Below are 18876 nucleotides of genomic sequence, written 5' to 3'. Positions count from 1 at the left end.
TGGGCTTAGATTAAGATTAAATATCACAATATTTCTTAATCATTCTAATTAGTATCTTTAACTACTGTCTAATGATCTTAAGTAGCTTCTGTACCTATTCCCATCCCACTTTTTGTAGAAGGTGTGTCAAGTGTTTATGGGGTGGTTCGGCCCAGTTCTGTGACTAGCATGGTGGGGGAACCCACAGACCCATGCCCTGGAAAGAGAAAACAGCAAAAACGATCTGAGGAGAAACAAACTAATTTACTAAATATGAGATTGGAATGCAAGGTAACACACTCTAATACAATATAATACAATATAATTAGAATTGAAGCTAATAAATCAATTTAAATGAGAGAGAGTGTCTGAAAACAGAAAGCCTTACTCTAATGCTGAGGCAAAACGTGCAGTCAGGGTGAGCAGAAGGGGAGAGAGCCAGGTCTTATGACTTTGCCAGGGACCTTATCTCCCTTGCTAGTATACAGGGAGATGGCAGGACCATCATGATTGATCGATCCTCTGGTGTTGACCAACAAGATGGCTTCTGCCAAATGCTTCTCCCAGTGCTTAAATGTTCCGCCATCCATTGCTTTCAACATGGTTTTTAACAACTCACTGTGTCATTCAGTTTTACCAGAAGCATGATAAGGGATATGATAAATCCATCCAATGCCATGATCTTTGGCCCAAGTATTTACAAGAGAATTTTTGAAATGAGTCCCATTATCTGACTCAATTCTTTCTGGAGTGCCATGTCACCATAGGACTTGTTTCTCAAAACCTAATATGGTGTTTTGGACAGTAGCGTGGGGTTCTGCATATGTTTCAAGCCACGCAATGTTGCCTCCACCATGGTAAGCACATAACACTTACCACTGCAAGATCGTGGCAAGGTGATATAATTAACCTGCCACACTTCCCCATATTTATACCTTTGCCATCGACCTTTCCCCCAGAAAGGTTTCATCCTCTTGGTTTGTTTAATTATGGCACATGTGTCACAGTCATTAATAACCTGTGCAATAGCGTCCATCATTAACTCCACCCCTTGGTCTCTAGCCTACTTACGTGTTGCATCTCTTCCTTGATGGCCTGAGGTCTCATGGGCCCACCAAGCTAGAAATAATTAACTCTTCTGTTGCCAGTCCAAGTCTATTTGAGCCTTCAACCTTAATTTTAGCAACTTGATCTACCTGATGGTTATTTTGTTGTTTTTCAGTAGCCCAACTCTTGGGCACATGAGCATCCATGTCTTTACAACCATATCGAATAAAGTATTTGAGCAGCAATGTTTTTCCACAGTTCAGCAGCCCAAATAGGTTTACCCTTCTATTGCCAGTTGTTTTGCTCCCATTGCTGTAACCACTCCCATAAGACATTTGCCACCATCCATGAGTCAGTGTAAAGATAAAGCATTGGCCACCTCTCCTATTCAGAGACATCTAAGGCCAGTTGGACAGCCTTTACTTCTGCAAACTGACTCAATTTTCCTTTCCCTTCCGTGGCCTCTGCAACTCCTCGTGTGGGGCTTCACACAGCAGTTTTCCATCTGTGATATTTTCCCACAGTATGACACGATCCATCAGTGAACAGGGCATATGTCTTTTCATTTTCTGGTAGTTCATTGTATGGTAGGACTTCTTTAGCTTGCAATATTTCTTCTGGTTGTGATGTTCCAAACCTTTTACCTTCAGGCCAGTCCATGATCACCTCTAGGATTTCTGGACAACTGAGATTCCCTATCTGAGCTCGTTGAGTAACCAATGAAATCCACTTTTTCCAAGTGACATCAGTAGCATGATGGGAAGAGGGAACCTTTCCTCTGAACATCCAGTTTAGCACTGGCAGTCAGAGCGCCAAAAGGAGCTGCATCTCAGTACCAATTACTTCAGAAGCAGTCCAAACCCCCTCATGTGTGGCTAAGATCTCCTTTTCAGTTGGAGTGTAGCACTCTTCAGACCCCTTGTATGCTCTACTCCAGAATCCCAGGGGTCGGCCTCGTGTCTCTCCAGAGGCTCTTTGCCACAAACTCCAAGTGAGACCTTTCTCTCCAGCAGCAGCATAGAGGATGTTCTTCACATCCTATCCTGTCCATACTGGCCCTAGGGCTATGGCTTGGGCCATCTCCTGTTAATTTACTCAAAAACCTGCTTCTGCTCAGAACCCCATGCAAAATTATACTTCTTCTGTGTCATCTGATAGAGGGGGCTTACAATGAGGCTGTAGTTTGGAACATGCATTCTCCAAAAACCCACTACACCCAGAAAAGATTGTGTCTCTTTCTTATTAGTGGGCAGAGACATGGCAGTGATTTTGTTGATCACATCTGTTGGAATATGACCACATCCATCTTGCCACTTTATACTTAGGAACTGAATTGTATGGGCTGGTCCTTTCATTTTGCTTCACTTAATAGCAAAACCAGCATGCAGAAGAATTTGGATTATTCATTCTCCTTTCTTGAAAACTTCTGCTGTTTCCACCCCTGGGGCAAATTGTTCCTCCAGGTGAAAGTAAACTGTGACCTACATTCTGTGGCCAAAGGAATGGAAAAGAAGGCATTAGCAATGTCAGTGGTGGCATACCATTTGGCTGCTTTTGACTCCAGTTCATAATGGAGCTCTAACATGTCTGGCATAGCAGCACTCAGTGAAGTCAGTGGTGTGACTTCATTCAGGCCACAGTAGCCTACTGTCAACCTCCATTCTCCACTGGCTTTACACACTGACCATATGGGGATGTTAAAAGATGAGTGAGTTTTGCTTATCACTCCCTGACTCTCTAGTTGATGAATCAAATTATGAATGGGGAGCAAGCAACCTCTGTTGTTGCGGTACTGCTGTCTGTGCACCATTGTTGTGGCAATGGGTACCTGTTGCTCTTCCACTCACAGCAACCCCACAATTAGATGGATCTTCTGACAGCCAGGGTATCCGAAGCACAGCTCATAGTGCAGCCATCCTTGCCTTGCTCCATCACAGTGATGGCTCTTCCCACCACATGGCCTGGCCCAGTCCCGGGCACAACCATCGCTGAGCACCAAGTGAACACTGGTGCACTATTAGCTTCATCTGGGCTGAAACTGGGACACAAGGAGGGCACAGTGCAGTTCCAACTCAATCTACGGCAAAAAATATGCATTATGATATCTGGGCTAAACACAGTTCTGTGAGCATCGAAAATATGCAGCTGTGCTTTCTCTTTTGATAAAGGAATTTGAGACTAAGTTTCAAAACAGCCAAAAAAAAACATCATTTTTTTTTATTTGCAACTCTATTTTCAGTTAACATAAACACATGACCTGCAAATTTTCTAATGGAGTGTATGGAGGTGCAATCCAAAATGTGATTAAGTCGCTTTATCAGACTTCTGTAAGACCTCTCTTATCACAGAGAAATACCCCTCACTCCACCACCACACCTGACTCATGTCATCAGTTTTTGCAGTTCACACATTTGTAAGCAACTACTGTCAAAGATGAAGTGCAGGAAGAGTAAAATTTCATCAAAAATCTCTGATGAGCACCTTGAGAGCTCACTAAGGATTGCAACCTCTGCCACTGAACTACAGTGATTCATCAGTTTTAGAAAAGCAAGATCACATATTTCACTGTTTTTATGTTTTTTATGTTTAGTGTTTTCATAATAATTAAAAACAAAAACACATTAAATTTTGTTGCTTATATACATGAACTATATTTTGAGGGCTCCTCTGAAAGCTGTGCCTCCTATTTCATTAGGTTGGCCTACATCAGAAGCAGATATTGGTGGAATGGTAGTAGAGGCTGAACCTTCCCACCAAGGTTCCGTTCCTTTCTGTTGCTGTGTGACAGATGGCAGCAAGAGAGGCAGCCTGACAAAATGGCACCTGACATGGAAGTGCAGATGAAACAAAGAAGTGGAATTGAATTCCTCCATTCAGAAGAAATAGCACCCACTGGCATTCATCAATGCCTGCTGAATGTTTATGGAAATGAAACAGTGGATGTGAGCACACTGACGCTGCGCATTTCAGCAGCACTGACAGTGGGTCACCTCCCCTGGTGCAGACTGTTTTGTGTGCTGCATGCAGGCTCTTCTTGTTCATGGCTGGCAAAAATGCATAGCTAATAGTGACTGTGTTGAAAAACAGTGTTTCGTAGATGGAAATTTGCTCTACTAGTGCTATTGTGCTCTGTATTGCTTATAGTTTGCATTTAAATAAATAAGAGGCATTACTTTCAGATGAACTTTCTAGGTGCAGCCCTAGGCAATGAGTCTTCACTCAATTCAGCACGGGCAAATCAAAAGGTACAGGCATTTCTTCATTTGTTTAAGTTCTAATTAAACACACGTCAAAATAAACATGCTAGCACGTCACCCCATATTGCCCATCTACATGCCTTCTGCAAGATGTTAAATGCAACTGTGTTTAGGTTGAACTTAATGTTAGTTACCTTTTAACACATTTAAAAATGCCATGAGTCCGTTAGCATTCATGTCTCAATTTATTCTGTAATTGCATTCAAAATACAAACATAAATATCTTAAGCATTTAACACAGTCTTTCAAACCACTGATGAGCCAGACTGACTTTCATTTTCTAAACACAGGCCTAACTCGACTGGGTTCAATAGAACTATTGCTACTTTTCCAGCAATGGACCTGTGAGCTGAATAACTAGCTCACGCTATCAAAACAGTTCTAGTTGTTTATGATCACTGGAGGAATACACTGTTTTTACATTCTGATCCATTAAAAACACAGCAAGATAATCAAATTTGAGATCAGGGCTTGTGCTGTTCCCAGAGTGCCTGGCTGAGGTACTGCTCCACCTCTCACCAGAGCAGTGGAGCACCTCAGGCTGCATCACCAGTGCACTTACCTCAACATCTGTTTACTGCACAAACAAAATAAGCAGCACAGCTACAAGGAAAGTTCAATGCTAGAGGCCTTAGATAACAAATAAAAGCTAAACATAATGATTGTCTTATCTTTAGCCATCTTTCTCATCCACACATACAGGACATAGTTAAAATGACAGACTTAAAATAAACAAATATATTGCCTAAGCACCTGAATAGTTTTTGTTTTCTTTTGTTTTTTAAATTACTAGCCATATAAAAATAATGTTGATGTGTCTATATATATGCTATTTCCCTGGCAAAAACTGACACCTATCTGCCATTTATTCTTGTGTACCTCACCCAGAAGCTTATTTCAGGTGACACAGTCTTGCTGAAACACTGAGTTCAAGTACTGAAGGCAGCATGTGGCTCTTCCCAACAACAAAAACACTGGCAAACGTCACAAAGTTGCATAAATTCTGCTGCTGTACTGATGACAGCAAAGTATACAAAGTAATTTACTTTGCCTTCCACTATCTCCTAACAAGCACAGTATGTGCTCCTGCATTTCGTCCCCAGTACTTTGTACTGTCTTTCTGCATCCAGACTGTTCACTGACTTAGGAGGAAAGCAATGCCATGGGAGGGGAAAGAAAATCTTCTGATCTGATTGGTTCTTGATACTGGCTTTCCTGGTTCTGAGTGTACTCTGGTTAAAGAACAGCTCTGCCTTAATACCTGACACTCCTCTCAATCCCTAGCTATATGAAAAGAAAGTAAGTTGTTACTTCAAATACAATACTCTGTAAAACCAGACACTTTTCTTACAGTTCTGTGTTACTCTATAGCTCAACTGCTTTAAATGATCAGCGAAGAGGTATCAGCAACGCATCACTTAAGTAGCATCATCAGTACACTGTCCATCGTTGCATTCTTAAACTAGAAAATTTTTAGAAGCAAGAGAATATCCGAAATAAATCCTTAAGGTTTGCTGGCACCTTCCATGTATTCTCCTCATCTGAAAACTGTAGAACTGTATAATGCTGACATAAAAAGATCTGGCTCTGGTCTCTGCCTCCGGCAGTCTCTGTTGTTATGTTCAGACACATTGTCAGAAACAGACTACATCCATTAAAACACACAAAGCCAGTTTACTTGGTGTTTAAGGGACAAATTATAATGCATCATAATGCAAAATAAAAGGCCCACTTGGCTTTCAGATATTTGTCCTCATTCACTACATCTTTCCATCCTTTGGCCTCATACTGAAAACAACTCTGCTGATAAAAAAGAAACATGCACGGAGAAATGTGTATTAAAAAAAAAACCCATCAAATATTAAAATATTCCAAGGATTTTCTTACAAGTCTTCTTCCTTTGTCTACACTGTTCTTCATCAGCCTATCTTCATCTGAAAGCTTAAAAGGCCATTTCACTTCAAACAAATAAGCCTGGATAACTCTGTAGAGATGCAAGAGTCCTTAAACTGGATGTGAACAGGGACCTTGTGATTTTTTCTACAGCATCTAGTGCTCTGCAAACATCATCCTCACGTCTACAAGCGTCTCATGCTCCTTTTGACCTGCTTCTCCAGCAGTGAAGTGCCTCTGTAGGTTTAAACTCATTATGAAGACATCAAATACTATATATCTGTATCACAACCCCTCAATTAGTACCTGAAGCCTTAAAAAAAAATACAATGAATATGCAGATTAATGACTATCTATGTAGCCCGTGTAATTGGGAAGAGCAAATATGGTACACTGCACACAACTTCTTCTGTAATCATGTCAACATTCATGCCACACAACTATTGCTAGGGCTTTCTTACTTGCTTCTACACCAGCACCAATAGAAAGCAGCACACTCTAGCATCCAGGGAAAAGTAATTACTCAGTATGATTGGTGGTAAAAGAGCACCCTCTGAACATCCGGGCTGTGAGGGAAACAAAGAAGACAGGAAAGACAGGAAAACTAACCAAGGAGTTTAAAAGGAACAGAAGAATACACAAAACCCAACAGAGAAGTGAATTCTTTGTCTGTTAACACAACAAAAGCTGTTTCATGTCATCATCTTTAAGCATTTTAAACAGTGCTGTATACCTTAACACATGAAGCAAATCTGAAGAACTCTTCTACTTGGTGTCTTTTTTTCTACATCTCTGCTCAAGCAATGAGAAAGAAAAGTCCTTACTATTCAGAGTTCAGCTACAGTGGCTAATGCCCAAAGAGCCAGTATTCCAGAGGAACATCTTCCACGTGAATGCACTTTCCTTAGAGTCCACTACCAAAATTGTATTGTACAACTAATTGTTCTAATTGTACTACTGGCCCCAAAACACTAGGGCTACAAGGTACCTTCCCAAGCTACAACACAGCTACACTTGCACTGGTAAAGCACAGGGAAAATTAAAATCTCAACTGAGAAATGGATGCATACCAACACTGAATGCTCAGTGTCAGGTTTTAAAGAGATCTAAGGACTTAGCAGCACAGTTAGTAGGCTTTCCAAAGTCCCCACATCTATCAGCATCACTAGGTGGTTAAATATCCTTAAAAATATGATCCTCCACCTTCCTGTGACTCTGAGCAACTCCACAGCTTGTATTTTTGACATTCAGTCAGCCATATTTTAAGATGCTTATTTTACTTATATTAAATTTCAACAGAAAACTCTACTGTGCTGTTCCATCATGTTCGTAGTCTGTGCTGCTCTGGTTAAACCAAAGCCTATGCCTAAGCAACTTAGTGATACTATCTGTAGTTTTGGTAACTGTAGGATTTTCAGCTAAGGAAGACAAAAATTAAGCTAGAAAACACAATTCCACACAAAATTTGGTAAAAACAACTACTTAGAAATGCCAAGTGCTACAGAGGAACCACTGCAGGTTTGCTATTTTAACAACTACACGTGTGATTAAAAGTCCACTAAAAACTATGGAAAGACACCTCATGACTTACATGAGCTTTGGATCAGCTGTAAGGGCATTTCTTTGTCACTGCACTGAGACTGTTATATACAACAGTTAACAACCTGCAGTTACAACATTAAAGAAATGCCAATAATGAATACTTGAGTTGCTAACATGAGCAAATAGCTTTCTTATGAATAATATTATTTAACAGTATGGCTATGGATCGTCTCAATGATAAAGCAAAGCAAATTTTTAACATAGAAATTAAAGATGCACCAGTACCACATAACTACATAATTTACTACATAAATTAAAAACTTAATGTAAATATATATATATATGTATATATATTATATATAAAAAAATTGCATCCCCTATGAGCTGCTGTTTGTACAACAACGTGCACCCTCAAAATCCTGAGCACTCCACTCTGTACTGTTGTTGAGAGCCAAGTTTCTGATTCACTTTCCAAGTTTACATTCACATCTTCTGTTTTTCACCTAAGGAAGTAAGGGATGCATAGGTTCAGAGTACTCACACAGCTGCAGTGTGCTGAGCAGGAAACAAGATCTTGTGCTGTGAAATAGGAATGTGTTCTAAGTATGACATCAAAGTTGTCTGGATCCCTCTACAGAAAGGTTCAGGAATCATTCAGGAACAACCTTATTCAGCTTTGAGTTCAGTAGATAACCTATATTAAGCTAATCAATATAATTTGATTGCAAGAAATGCACGGGCTTCTAAGTCACTTTTTGTCTATGATTTCAGTGCCTTTTTGAGGTCAGAATAGAAATTGGCCAGGGTACTAGCCATGGCAGTGTCTACTGCAGACTGAGGTAGCATCCCTCGCAGTTCGGTCTGAATATAGCCTGTTAAAAGGCTGTGGCTAGGACAGTCCTTAAGAGGGACGCAGAACCAGCCACATGGGTGATTGAATCCACGGACAAAATTAGGTCTCACCTCTCCGTAGTTAAGGCTTATACCTGTCATGAAAACAAATGAAAAAGGGGAAATGAATTTGAGGCAAATTAAAAAAATAAGGATACAGTGTATTTCATAGCAACTCCTTTTTCTGCTTGGAGAATTTAGAAGTACTTCCAGAAACACTTCTATGTTTTTGGGTACTTTCATGCCTGAAAGCTGTCTGTTGTCCATCCAAACACATTCACATACAAGCAGGGCTTGACAAGCAGAAATCAACATTAAAAGACATTCCTTCCACTAGCTAACAAGCTTCTTACTCTTCTCATTTTGATGTATGAGCTGATACAGGCCACACAGCTTGCCTTAACCATCCCACAGTCAACATAAATGACTCTTGGCACACAGAGATGGCTCCTGGGTAACGCAGTAACTTGTATACTTTTTCAAGTCTGTAGAACTTCTAAACACCTCTGAAATACTTGTTGGAGATCATCTTATAGCATTTTTGAATGTTTACTGCAGAACCATTATTAATTCAAATCATATCTTAAGCCAAGCAGTCACGGTAAGAATTAAGCAGAGTTGAGTGGTGCCTTACCACATGATAGAAGCCCATCTTCATAGCTTGTAGTGTAAGAAAAATCAACAAACTCCCTCGGTGCTATGATGTTCCAGAGCTGTCCAGCAGTGGTGTAGCGCATCACACAGCAGTTCTTGTTGAGTGAAAGAATGAGAGAAACAAAACAAAAGCATCTTAGCATAATAAATGACACTGTATTCATACTTGTCAGCAGCTAGCCTTTTCCACAGAGACGGCAGCTTCTATCAACTACCTGCTCTCCAGACAACTTCAGTGAGGTATGAAAGAAGGTGCTGCTTTAAACACTGAAGTTTGACAGACTTGCCATCTGCAGCTGCAGCAACTGAGAACATATGGCACCTTTAAACCTGACTACTGACTAAAACTACAGAACTGTAGTCACACCTGGAAACTAAAAGCCATGTATGTTTTATATGGCTTTCCCACTACCTAGGAAGTCCAAAAGGACCATGAATAAATTGCGAGACCACTCTCAGCAGCCAGAAAGCCTCATGCAAGGTTACCCACAGCATGTATATACACTATCCATGCATATAAATAAGCATGGAATAAAACAGGCAGAAAAACACCAGTACTTATTGGGACAAATGCTCTTCTGTAATGTTTCACACGAGTCTACATGCACTTCCCTTAAGAATCTAAACAAGTCTTCACCTCCTCAAACACTTCCACAATGTCCATTGTAGTCATTAAGCTGTCCCAGTCAAGCCTGTAAGGTCCAGGACGAATATGATCCACTATTCTGTTAGTAACATCTTCCACCACTCCTTGAGCTTTGTACCTAGAGAAACATAAGTTTATACTTAAAAGAGAGAAATTTTTATGAAGTAGTCTGTTAATCTGCAACAGCATATTTACTATAATACCCTGGTATCTGGAACTTTATAGTCAGTGGATAACTGCATTAGAAAGGCAGTACAGGAAAGATCTGAGCATGCATCTGTGTTTTTTTTATGCAATAAATATTATTATGAGAATAATACCCTTACGCTATAATCTGTATTTCTTAAATTGCAAATCAGAAGAATTGTCATGTTTCCTCTAACATGCTTTTTTGCTGCTCTTGAAAGGGGAGCAAGGGAGTCCACCAGGGAAAAGTAAAACTAACAACAACAACAACAACAAAAATGAGAGCAGAATACAATGAGAAAATTAGTTTTCATAAAGTAGGAGTAACGGTAGTAGACTCAAGATGAAGATAAACTACATTCTGCTTTGTAGCCTACTACGGTGCCAAATAATTTGGTGTAAGGCTGCAGAATGATCATTTGTTGTATTTTAAGTAGACAACAGATGTTTTGGTTACCTGAGTTACTGAGTTTCAAGTTCCTGAGGGGGTGGAATTGATCACAGTCATTATTTTCAAAACATTTCTTATCCATTGAGCAGCTCTTCTCAATAGTAGATAACTAGTGTCACAACTCCCTGATTTATTTACTTGTGCAGCTCACTCCCTTTTCACTCACAGTTACCTGGAATGAGGCCAACCTCAGCTGTTTTTCCTTCAGAGGACCATATTAAAGGGTCACGGCCTTGTAGTGTTGCATTTGGAAAGTTCTTCAAAGTGTGCTTTCTTAATCGGGTTTATACACAACCCCGCAGTCACTCGCATATAGCAGCCACTCTCCTGCTGGCAGTCATTCAAGTTACACAATCTGGTGTTGACAGTGTGCTGGTAGCTCTGCACAGGGTCAGTAGACACCCTGTACCCAGTACCATCACAAATTCACCAGAACAGAGTACCTAGAGTGTATCGGTCCTTGAGATTCTTATCAAACACTATCTTTTCACAGCACTTTCCATTTCTTCAGATTGACGTTTTCTACTCAATACTTCTACCTGCAGATAACTACAAAACCAGTGACAAACTCATAGGAAGGCTCTACGTGTCATACACCTCTCCCACAACTACACGCTTTTTGTTCTATCAGTTCTATCAGTTTCATAGCCAGTAAGGGTGTCCAAACACTGTTTGTGTTGTCACTCAACAATGCTGCAAACCTACCAAACCTGTATGTGATTGCAGACTATCTTTTTAAAATGCCTGGGCAATTCCCATTGTGCGGGAGCTTTGTGGTGTGCTCCATAGTTTTGATTGTTCATTATTCTAGACAGCAAACAAGCATGAAGCATCAAAATATAACACTAAAAAGAAACAGTATAGGTCTTTACAAGACAACAAGGCACAGCAGATGATTTACTTAGCTCCTCCTGCAGAAAATCTGTGTAATTTGTTCACAGCCATCGTTTCTAAACTACGAAGTATATTTGGGGAATCTTAAAAATTCAACCTCTTGGCAAGCATACTTACAGGTATCCGCTGAATTCTTCTGATGGTTTACGCCACACCACTGCATCTTTCTGGAAAAAAATTAAAGATATTATGTTAATAGTCATTTACAAACCCTTTTAAGATGTCCACAAAGTGCCTCAATTTGTCCAGAAGGCCAACTGTATCTTGGGCTGCTTCAAAAGGGGGGTGGCCAGCAGGAAGGTGATTGTCCTCCTCTGGTCTGCCCTCATGAGGCCTCATGTGGAGTACAGCATCCAGCTCCTGGCCCAGAACGGATCCAGAGGAGAGCTTGAAGACTATCAGAGTGCTTGAGCATCTCTTCTATGAAGACAGGATGATGAAGGAGAGCTTATTCAGCATGGAGGAATGAGGCTCTGGAGAGACTTCACTGCAGCCTTCCAGTACTTATTGGAGGCTGACAGGAAGGCTGGGGAGTGACTCTGTCAGAGACCATATTAATAGGACAAGAGATGAAGGCTTTAAACTAAAAGCTGGGAGATTCAGATTAGATGCCAGGAGGAAATTCTTTCTTCAGAGGGTGGTGAGGTGCCAGCATGGGCTGCCCAGTGAAGCTGGGGGTGCCCCATTCCTGGAGGTGTTCAGGCCTGGCTGGATGGGGCTCTGGGCAGTGGGGAACTAGGTGATTTTTAAGGTCCCTTCCAACCCAAACCATTCTGTGATTGTGAGAGGCTCGGGTGCTCTGTCCCTCCTTTTTAAGACCCTGAATTTGTTAATTTAGTAAATAACCAACTCATATTTGGAACACTTCGCCTCTGACCAATGCTAACAAGGGAAAATATAAGAACAACCGAAAGTGTTGTTATAAAGGGGAAAAGATAAAAATTGATGGCATTAAGCCTATCAAACAGCTAAGCCGAGATGCCAGAGCACTACTGTTAACATCTACACGACCTACACCTGCTAGCAGACACGGGAGGGGCCGCAGCACCACTCACAGTTTTCCTGGCGATCCGCCACTCGCTGTCGGCGATGCTGTGGTAGCGGAGCAGGGTGTTCTCCAGCTTGGTAGCCAGGGGCGCGGGATCCGGCAGCAGGTCCATCGGCGCTCTTCCTGTGCGAACACACGGCTCTCTACGCATTGCCACCGGACACCCCACCGCCCGGACCCGCCGGCTCTGAGCCCGCCCTCTACGTGCCCCCACTCCGCACTCAGCTCAGCGCCAGCCCCGACCCGCTGCCACCCCCGCTCCGCACAGCCGCGGTTTCCACCTCGGTCCGCACCTCGCTCCCTGCTAACTCCGGCGGGCGGCCCGGCGTCTCCGTTCCGCGGCCCGATCGGCCGATGCCGGCAGCCAATGAGAACGCAGTTGTCTTCCGGCGCGGCCAATGGCGACGCTGCCCGCCTCGGCAGAGGATGCGGTTCGGGGCGGGGAAGGGAAGGGAACGGGGGAGCGTGACGGGCTCAGTCCCCGCCCACCGTGCCCGTCAGCTCGTATCGCGCGATGTGCCGCCGGGCCGCCGTCGTCCGCTATTGGCTGCAGCGGGGCGGGCGCGTGCTTTGATTGGGCGGAGGAGAGACGCATTCCGTCAGCTCCTGCCAGTCAGCGCGGTGCGAGGGTGCTGCCTTGCGGCCGCCGGCTGCTCGCGGGCTTTTGCGCAGGGCTGTGTGCTTCTTGCGGGCTGTTGCTCGGTTTGACATCCAGACCTTTCACCACAGAATGTTTGTTTCTTGCTGAAAACAAGCACAGATTCTATCCAACCACTAAATACCACACAAGCTACTAAATCCAATTCACCTGCAGTCTGTTTTAATCCAGAGTGGACAAAAAGAAGAAAACAAAAGTTAATTTTGTTAGACAAGCACATCAACAATGGAGACAGCTCATAATTCCTGCAGTGCTGTTGATAAGCCTCAACAAAAGACTTTTGTGGAAAACCTCTAATATTCTTCACGTCTGACCTTTAGACAGTTATTTGAATTCTTCTTTGTGTGTATTCAGGTGAATGTACATTGTGCTGCTACTCTGCTGTCAGTGACGGAAAGGAAATGTTTAGGTTTTTTTTTTTTTTTTTTTGTGCAGGCCCACATGTAATGAAAATAACATTAAAATTTCATTTTTATTTTTATTTGTATTAAATTATCTGTCTCGACCATTCCTTGTAAATGCAAAACCCAAAAGGCTTTGCATGGCTTCTTAGCATTCATACGTACACAGATGCAACTTTCCAGGTAGGCAAAAATATAGCTAAATGACTTCCTTATTTTACTGATGTAGCCCTGATAGCATATGGCTCTATTCTAATGGGGGAGAGAGCAATTCATCTCATTTCTCACATCTCAAAGCACATATAGTTATACAAGAAATAAGACTGTGTTAAGACTGTCACTGAGTCAAGCTAGATGTGAGTCAAAGGGGAGTTTGTGGAAATCAGAATGGCCAATCATCTCTATGGTTGTTAGACAGGATGCATTTCTGTTAGGTCAAATTGTAAGAAAAAATCATTGGATTTCAGGTCTGTGCAGTTGTAAATTGCAGTGCCATGAGGTTGGGAAGTAACAGTGGGTGCTGGTCTGGATCATAGTTTAGGCTGAGTAATATTTAAAAAATAAAACAACACAACAATCTCTTCACAAAATAGAAATTCTAGCTTTTTTTTTTTTTAAAAAAAAAAAAAAAGTGTTTGTGGTTAAGCCACAAGATGGCAGAAAAGCAAAATAAATATTTTTTTGCTGAGGCAGCTGCACTTGGAAACTGTCTGAAAACAGATACGATGGAGAAATTGACTGGTTTTTCTTATGGAAATGCTGCTAAAGCCTTAATAAATTATGAGTTAGGTATTACTTTAATTAGCATGGTCTGTGACCTGTGCTAAATCATAGTACTGTACCTTTTCTTTACCTGCTGTTTGTTCTTTTGCTAGAGACAGCAAGTAAACAAGCTAGGCCTGATGGTTTCCTGTTTGGATTCCACTGGAATGTGGTGTGCATGAAAATGAGACGCAGAATAAAGTCTCTTTGTACCTGGAAGAAGAACCATGATTTTTCCTGAATGACGATTAATCCTCAATTTTATTATATTTTATTAGTGTGTGCTATCTGTGCCTTCAGGAAAAAAAAAAAACAACATTCACATTATTCTCTAAGTTGACTGCAAAAGCAGTTAGGTTTTGCAAAACCAGTCAAATGCTGATGAGGTTCAGAAGGTATCTCACTTCGAAGAATAAAAGATAGAACTTGGATGGGACCCTGGGAAACTTGATTTAGTGCCCGATTTACTTGTTGGCCATCCTTCCCACATCAGAGTTTGGTTGTAGCTGATCTTGAAGTTCTTTCCAACCCAAGTCATTTTGTGATTCTGTGGTAAGTGTTTTAAAATCATCTTTTTTCTTTATCTGCTTTTATCACTTGATATTAAGAAACTGTGATAGTCAGTTCCACAAGTGGATTTCGAATGAGTTGGTTCTGTTCCTTTCTAGTTCTTTCTGTGCAATGTGAACAGATTGTTTTCTATCCCATCTTCATTCTCAAAACCTCATCAGGATGATATTAGTAGCAATAATATACAGTAACAGTGTATAGCTTTAGCATCAGTAATAGTTGTATAGAATCTTGAATCATTTAAACTGAAAAAGACTGTCAAGATCACCGTGTCCCTTAGTGCTGTGTCCACGTATCTCTTGATTATCTCCAGAGATGAGGGCTCCACCACATCCCTTGGCAGCCCCTTCCAATATATGACCACCCTCTTAGTGAAGAAGTTCTTCCTAATATCCAATCTAAACTCTCCCTGTACTGTTTGAGGTTGTTTCTGTCACTTGTCACCTGAGAAAAGAGACTGACACCCTGCTCACTGCAGTCTCCTGTAGGTGGTTGTACAGAGTGATGAGATCTCCCCACTGCATCCTCTAAACATCCCCGTTTCTTTAAACATCCCCAATTCTCTTGTTTTCCAGTCCCTCCACTAGCTCTGTTGCTCTTCTCTGCACATGCTCAAATAACTCAGCATCCCTGTACAGAGGGGCCCAAAATTGAATACTGTTCTTGAAGTGTGGTCTTATCGTGTACAGACAAACAGTCATTTCTCTAGTCCTGCTGACTGCACTGTTTCTGATGCAAGCCAGAGTGCCCTTAGTCTTCTTGGCCACCTTGGATGCACTGCTGGCTCACATTCAGATATATAGCTCATGGAGAGATGGAGTCAATCGCTTGGATGTGTCCTGTTCCACAAATCCTCCATAATACTACATAGAGCTGACTGTAATCCAGAGAACAGAACATGGGAGTTATTAATGTTCAGGAACTCTTGAACATTCTTCCAAGTGCAGCAAATTGAGTAAAAGACCAAAATCCATGTTTTTAATCTCTCTTGCCTTCGATGGTTTCTTGATACATTCACCACTCCACCTCATTTGTTGTGATGGTGGGTCTTCCAATCTCTAAGTACTCTGAAGTGCCAGAGAGCTTTCTGAATCTGATCTTTCACCTATGAAGTCTGTGTAAGAAGTATTTATTATTTCCAAACTGTGTGGAACATATTTTGGCCAGGCATTAATGACAATGTCAAGTGTTATCTTTAGTTTTGTCTGATATTTTATTACCTCTCCTTTCTGTTCCTAATCTTTTCATTTGTTGCCGCCATCTGTTTTGCCTTCTGCCAGGAACACATCTTATAACTAGGGGAGATGACTTTGATGATATGGCAATGGCAAAGAGATTTCTGTATTGAGCCTTTCAAGAAGTGCACTGTTCTGCAGGTGCAACAGCTTTGTTTTGGCCATGAATCAAAAGCACAGATAGCATATTGAAGAACTTTTTTGCACACAGGAAATTAATAGTAGTTTGTGGGTTTTCAGGCCAGTTAAGTCACCGTGGTCAATCTGTGCATACTTAGTTCCCCTGTCAATAAAAGAAGGAAAGCATAACTGGAAAAATAATCATCACATTTTATTAGCTCATATTTTGGACTACAGCACACTGCTTTGTGATTTTTTTGTTATTGAAATGTTGCTTCACTGTAAGTGTAAAAGCTTTAAAGTAAAGTTAAAAGCTTTATCTAAAGCAGCTGATACACTAAAGCAGTCTCTTCATTTAAAGCAGTCGCTTCATTGCCTTTTCTGTGAATTGTCCATGATTGTTGTGAAGCGTGTGAGTGCCATCAGCAAGGCATTATGGCTACAGGGGAGCCTGTTCTAATTTGTTATCTTAGTCATGTTGAGGAATTCCTAATTCGGTGTAGATGGAAGCTTGTTAGTGAGTAACAGAAGTAAATTCTTTGTGTGAATCTGAAAATCCATCAGGACTAATGCAAGTTTTCCTTGAGAAGAGAGGCATATTAGTCAGATTGCAGTCAGGAAATACGATTCAGGTTCAGAAAAACAAAACTCATATTTCAGAGAAATATGAAAACAAAAATAGAAAGTTGAGATGACATTTTTTTGAAGGGCAGATGTTGAACCAAAGCAAGGATTCTGCACTGAAATAATAAGATGATTTGATGTTAGATTTTGCCTAGGAGAACTTATAGCAACAGTTAACCTTGCTTGTGTATAAGGCTAATTCTTCTAGAAATGTGTTATCCTGAAAGTTTCCAGTAATGCACCTTCTCTGGAAATGTGTTACAATGAAAGCTTCTTGCAACTATCTGTCATTTTCCAGCAGTAACAAGTAAATACCATATTCATTTTCTCTGTTTCTCTTATAATTATTTCATTTATTACATCCCTTAGCAACACTGCAGGCTTTCATATTCTTTTCCAGCAGACATGCCATGAAAACTCTCTGCTCCGATGTTAGCAGAACTGGAAGCCTTGTTCATGCTACATTTACTTCTACAGTGTTTGTAATTTTTAAAAGTCAGTTTGAATATGCTAATTTTACAGATGTGTTTACCATTGTAACTATATACAGGACTAACATCATCATGAAGCTTATGTAAACATATATTTACGGTCATGATTTCTGTCAAGAAAAACATGAGTTCTTGTGACCCTTGTGATTTCCAGGCTAGAGAGAAATACTTGTTTTCAGTAATTTCTTTCTGTACAGTAAATGCACTGAAATATTTAACTCTCTTACCTTTCCTTCCCACAAATGGAATAGTAGCTGGAATGTTTTCCCTTGACTTTTTAATCATAACTTCTCTCTTTGTCTCATTCAGCCATTTATTTTTCTTCTTTAAACAGACACTCCCTACATCTTATTTTTCCTTTGAAAACTAACCATTTTATCTTATTTGTACAATGGGAACAGCAATATAGTACAACCAGGCTAAGTATATACAGCTTTAAGATCTTAAAGCACATTTGATAACTCTTCGTTTAAGTAAGATATATTTATCTATGAATGTCTAAGCTACTTCCTTTGAGAAACTCATTAGCAGTTGAAAATAAATAAACGTTTTTGAGTAACAAATTGAACTTGTTGTGATTGTTTTAACACACGTTTTGTCTTAATCAGCTAATGATATGGACATAATAAATGCCTCAGTTTCTTCACTCAGTTCAAAACAGAGTTTACATAATGGATTTTATCTTCATCCTAGTTTTAAATTACATATGTAATATTGGAAGTATTAAATAAACTAATAGAGCAACATAGTTTTGTTTTAGAATTCTTGATGAGTGCAAAAAAACCCAACTGTTTTTCAGATAAGATAACAGCAGGAAACTAAACCTGATTATTTTGAAAGCCTTCTTACCTCTGGTGCAAGCTTGTGCAATAGGCCAAATAATATAGACTCTTCTGAATCAGGGAGGTGTGGCTTTTCTTTTCAGATGATTATTATTTAAATATATCTTGGGACTCGGTATTTGAGGAGAACAATAGCATGGGGGAGGAAATTCAGAATATATTCTGAACCTTATTGGAGACAATTATTTTTTTCTAAGTACTAGGAGAGTCCTTGAGGCAGTCCCAGATGAGATTAAAATGATTAGTAGAACATTTTTTGGAAATGATTCATTTAAAGGAGGAAGACTATCTCAGTTCTCAAATGGGATTGTGAAAGACCACTTCAAGGGAGGAGAAAAACAGTCTAAAAAAATCACTCACTGACTACAGAATTCTTTTAAGACACAAGGGAGGATATATGAAGAAAGTCTGCAAATAAATCAAGTTTACATGAAAGCAAACCCAAAGCTATTACTCAAGGAAACCATGTATGTAAGCAACAAGATCTGGGGAGTATAGTTCAGTTGATTAAAAAAGATCCAGTTCCATAACAACAAAAGCAGTATGATAGAGGTTGGAAAGAATGTGTGTACAGCATAGTAGTTGTAAAACCTCAAGTGACTTCAGTCACACTGATCCCTGTGTGCATAGCAAGGCATAGATTGAATAAGGCTCTACATGGAGTTGAAGGAATTTTAATAAATTT

At 40.5% G+C, this 18876-nt stretch overlaps 1 protein-coding gene across 4 annotated transcripts; it reads right to left on the bottom strand.

Annotated features, from left to right (window-relative positions):
• Nucleotides 1-4449: 4449 nt before the first annotated feature.
• Nucleotides 4450-12912, bottom strand: STARD4 (StAR related lipid transfer domain containing 4). 4 transcript variants are annotated; one of them, XM_090131727.1, is made up of 6 exons: nucleotides 12782-12912; nucleotides 12496-12611; nucleotides 11558-11607; nucleotides 9901-10027; nucleotides 9244-9358; nucleotides 4450-8704 (listed from the first exon to the last, which is right to left on the bottom strand). In XM_090131727.1, exons 2-6 carry the CDS (start codon nucleotides 12598-12600, stop codon nucleotides 8478-8480), a joined length of 624 nt encoding a protein of 207 aa, XP_089987853.1. In that variant the 5' UTR covers nucleotides 12601-12611; nucleotides 12782-12912; the 3' UTR covers nucleotides 4450-8477. The 4 variants fall into 4 exon arrangements, with proteins under 4 accessions (XP_089987853.1, XP_089987855.1, XP_089987854.1 ...); XM_090131729.1 differs by having other exon boundaries at nucleotides 12496-12607; nucleotides 12782-12895; XM_090131728.1 differs by having other exon boundaries at nucleotides 12770-12866.
• Between the last annotated feature and the right edge of the window lie 5964 nt (nucleotides 12913-18876).

Source organism: Phasianus colchicus, chromosome Z (assembly GCF_987193195.1).
Source record: "Phasianus colchicus chromosome Z, bPhaCol1.hap1.1, whole genome shotgun sequence".
NCBI classification, from domain to species: domain Eukaryota; kingdom Metazoa; phylum Chordata; class Aves; order Galliformes; family Phasianidae; genus Phasianus; species Phasianus colchicus.
The sequence above is the reverse complement of the archived record's forward strand: the minus strand, read 5'-3'. Positions and strand labels throughout refer to the sequence as shown.

Bases quoted from the DNA above. Each gene is read 5' to 3' on its own strand.
- STARD4 (XM_031609910.2), bottom strand. From the start codon at position 12,639: ATGCGTAGAGAGCCGTGTGTTCGCACAGGAAGAGCGCCGATGGACCTG. The intron at 10,028-11,557 runs GTAAGTATGCTT...ATGTTTCTCTAG, and splicing joins GAAGAATTCAGCGGATACCT to GTACAAAGCTCAAGGAGTGG. The intron at 8,705-9,243 runs GTAAGGCACCAC...TTTTCATGACAG, and splicing joins AGATGGGCTTCTATCATGTG to GTATAAGCCTTAACTACGGA.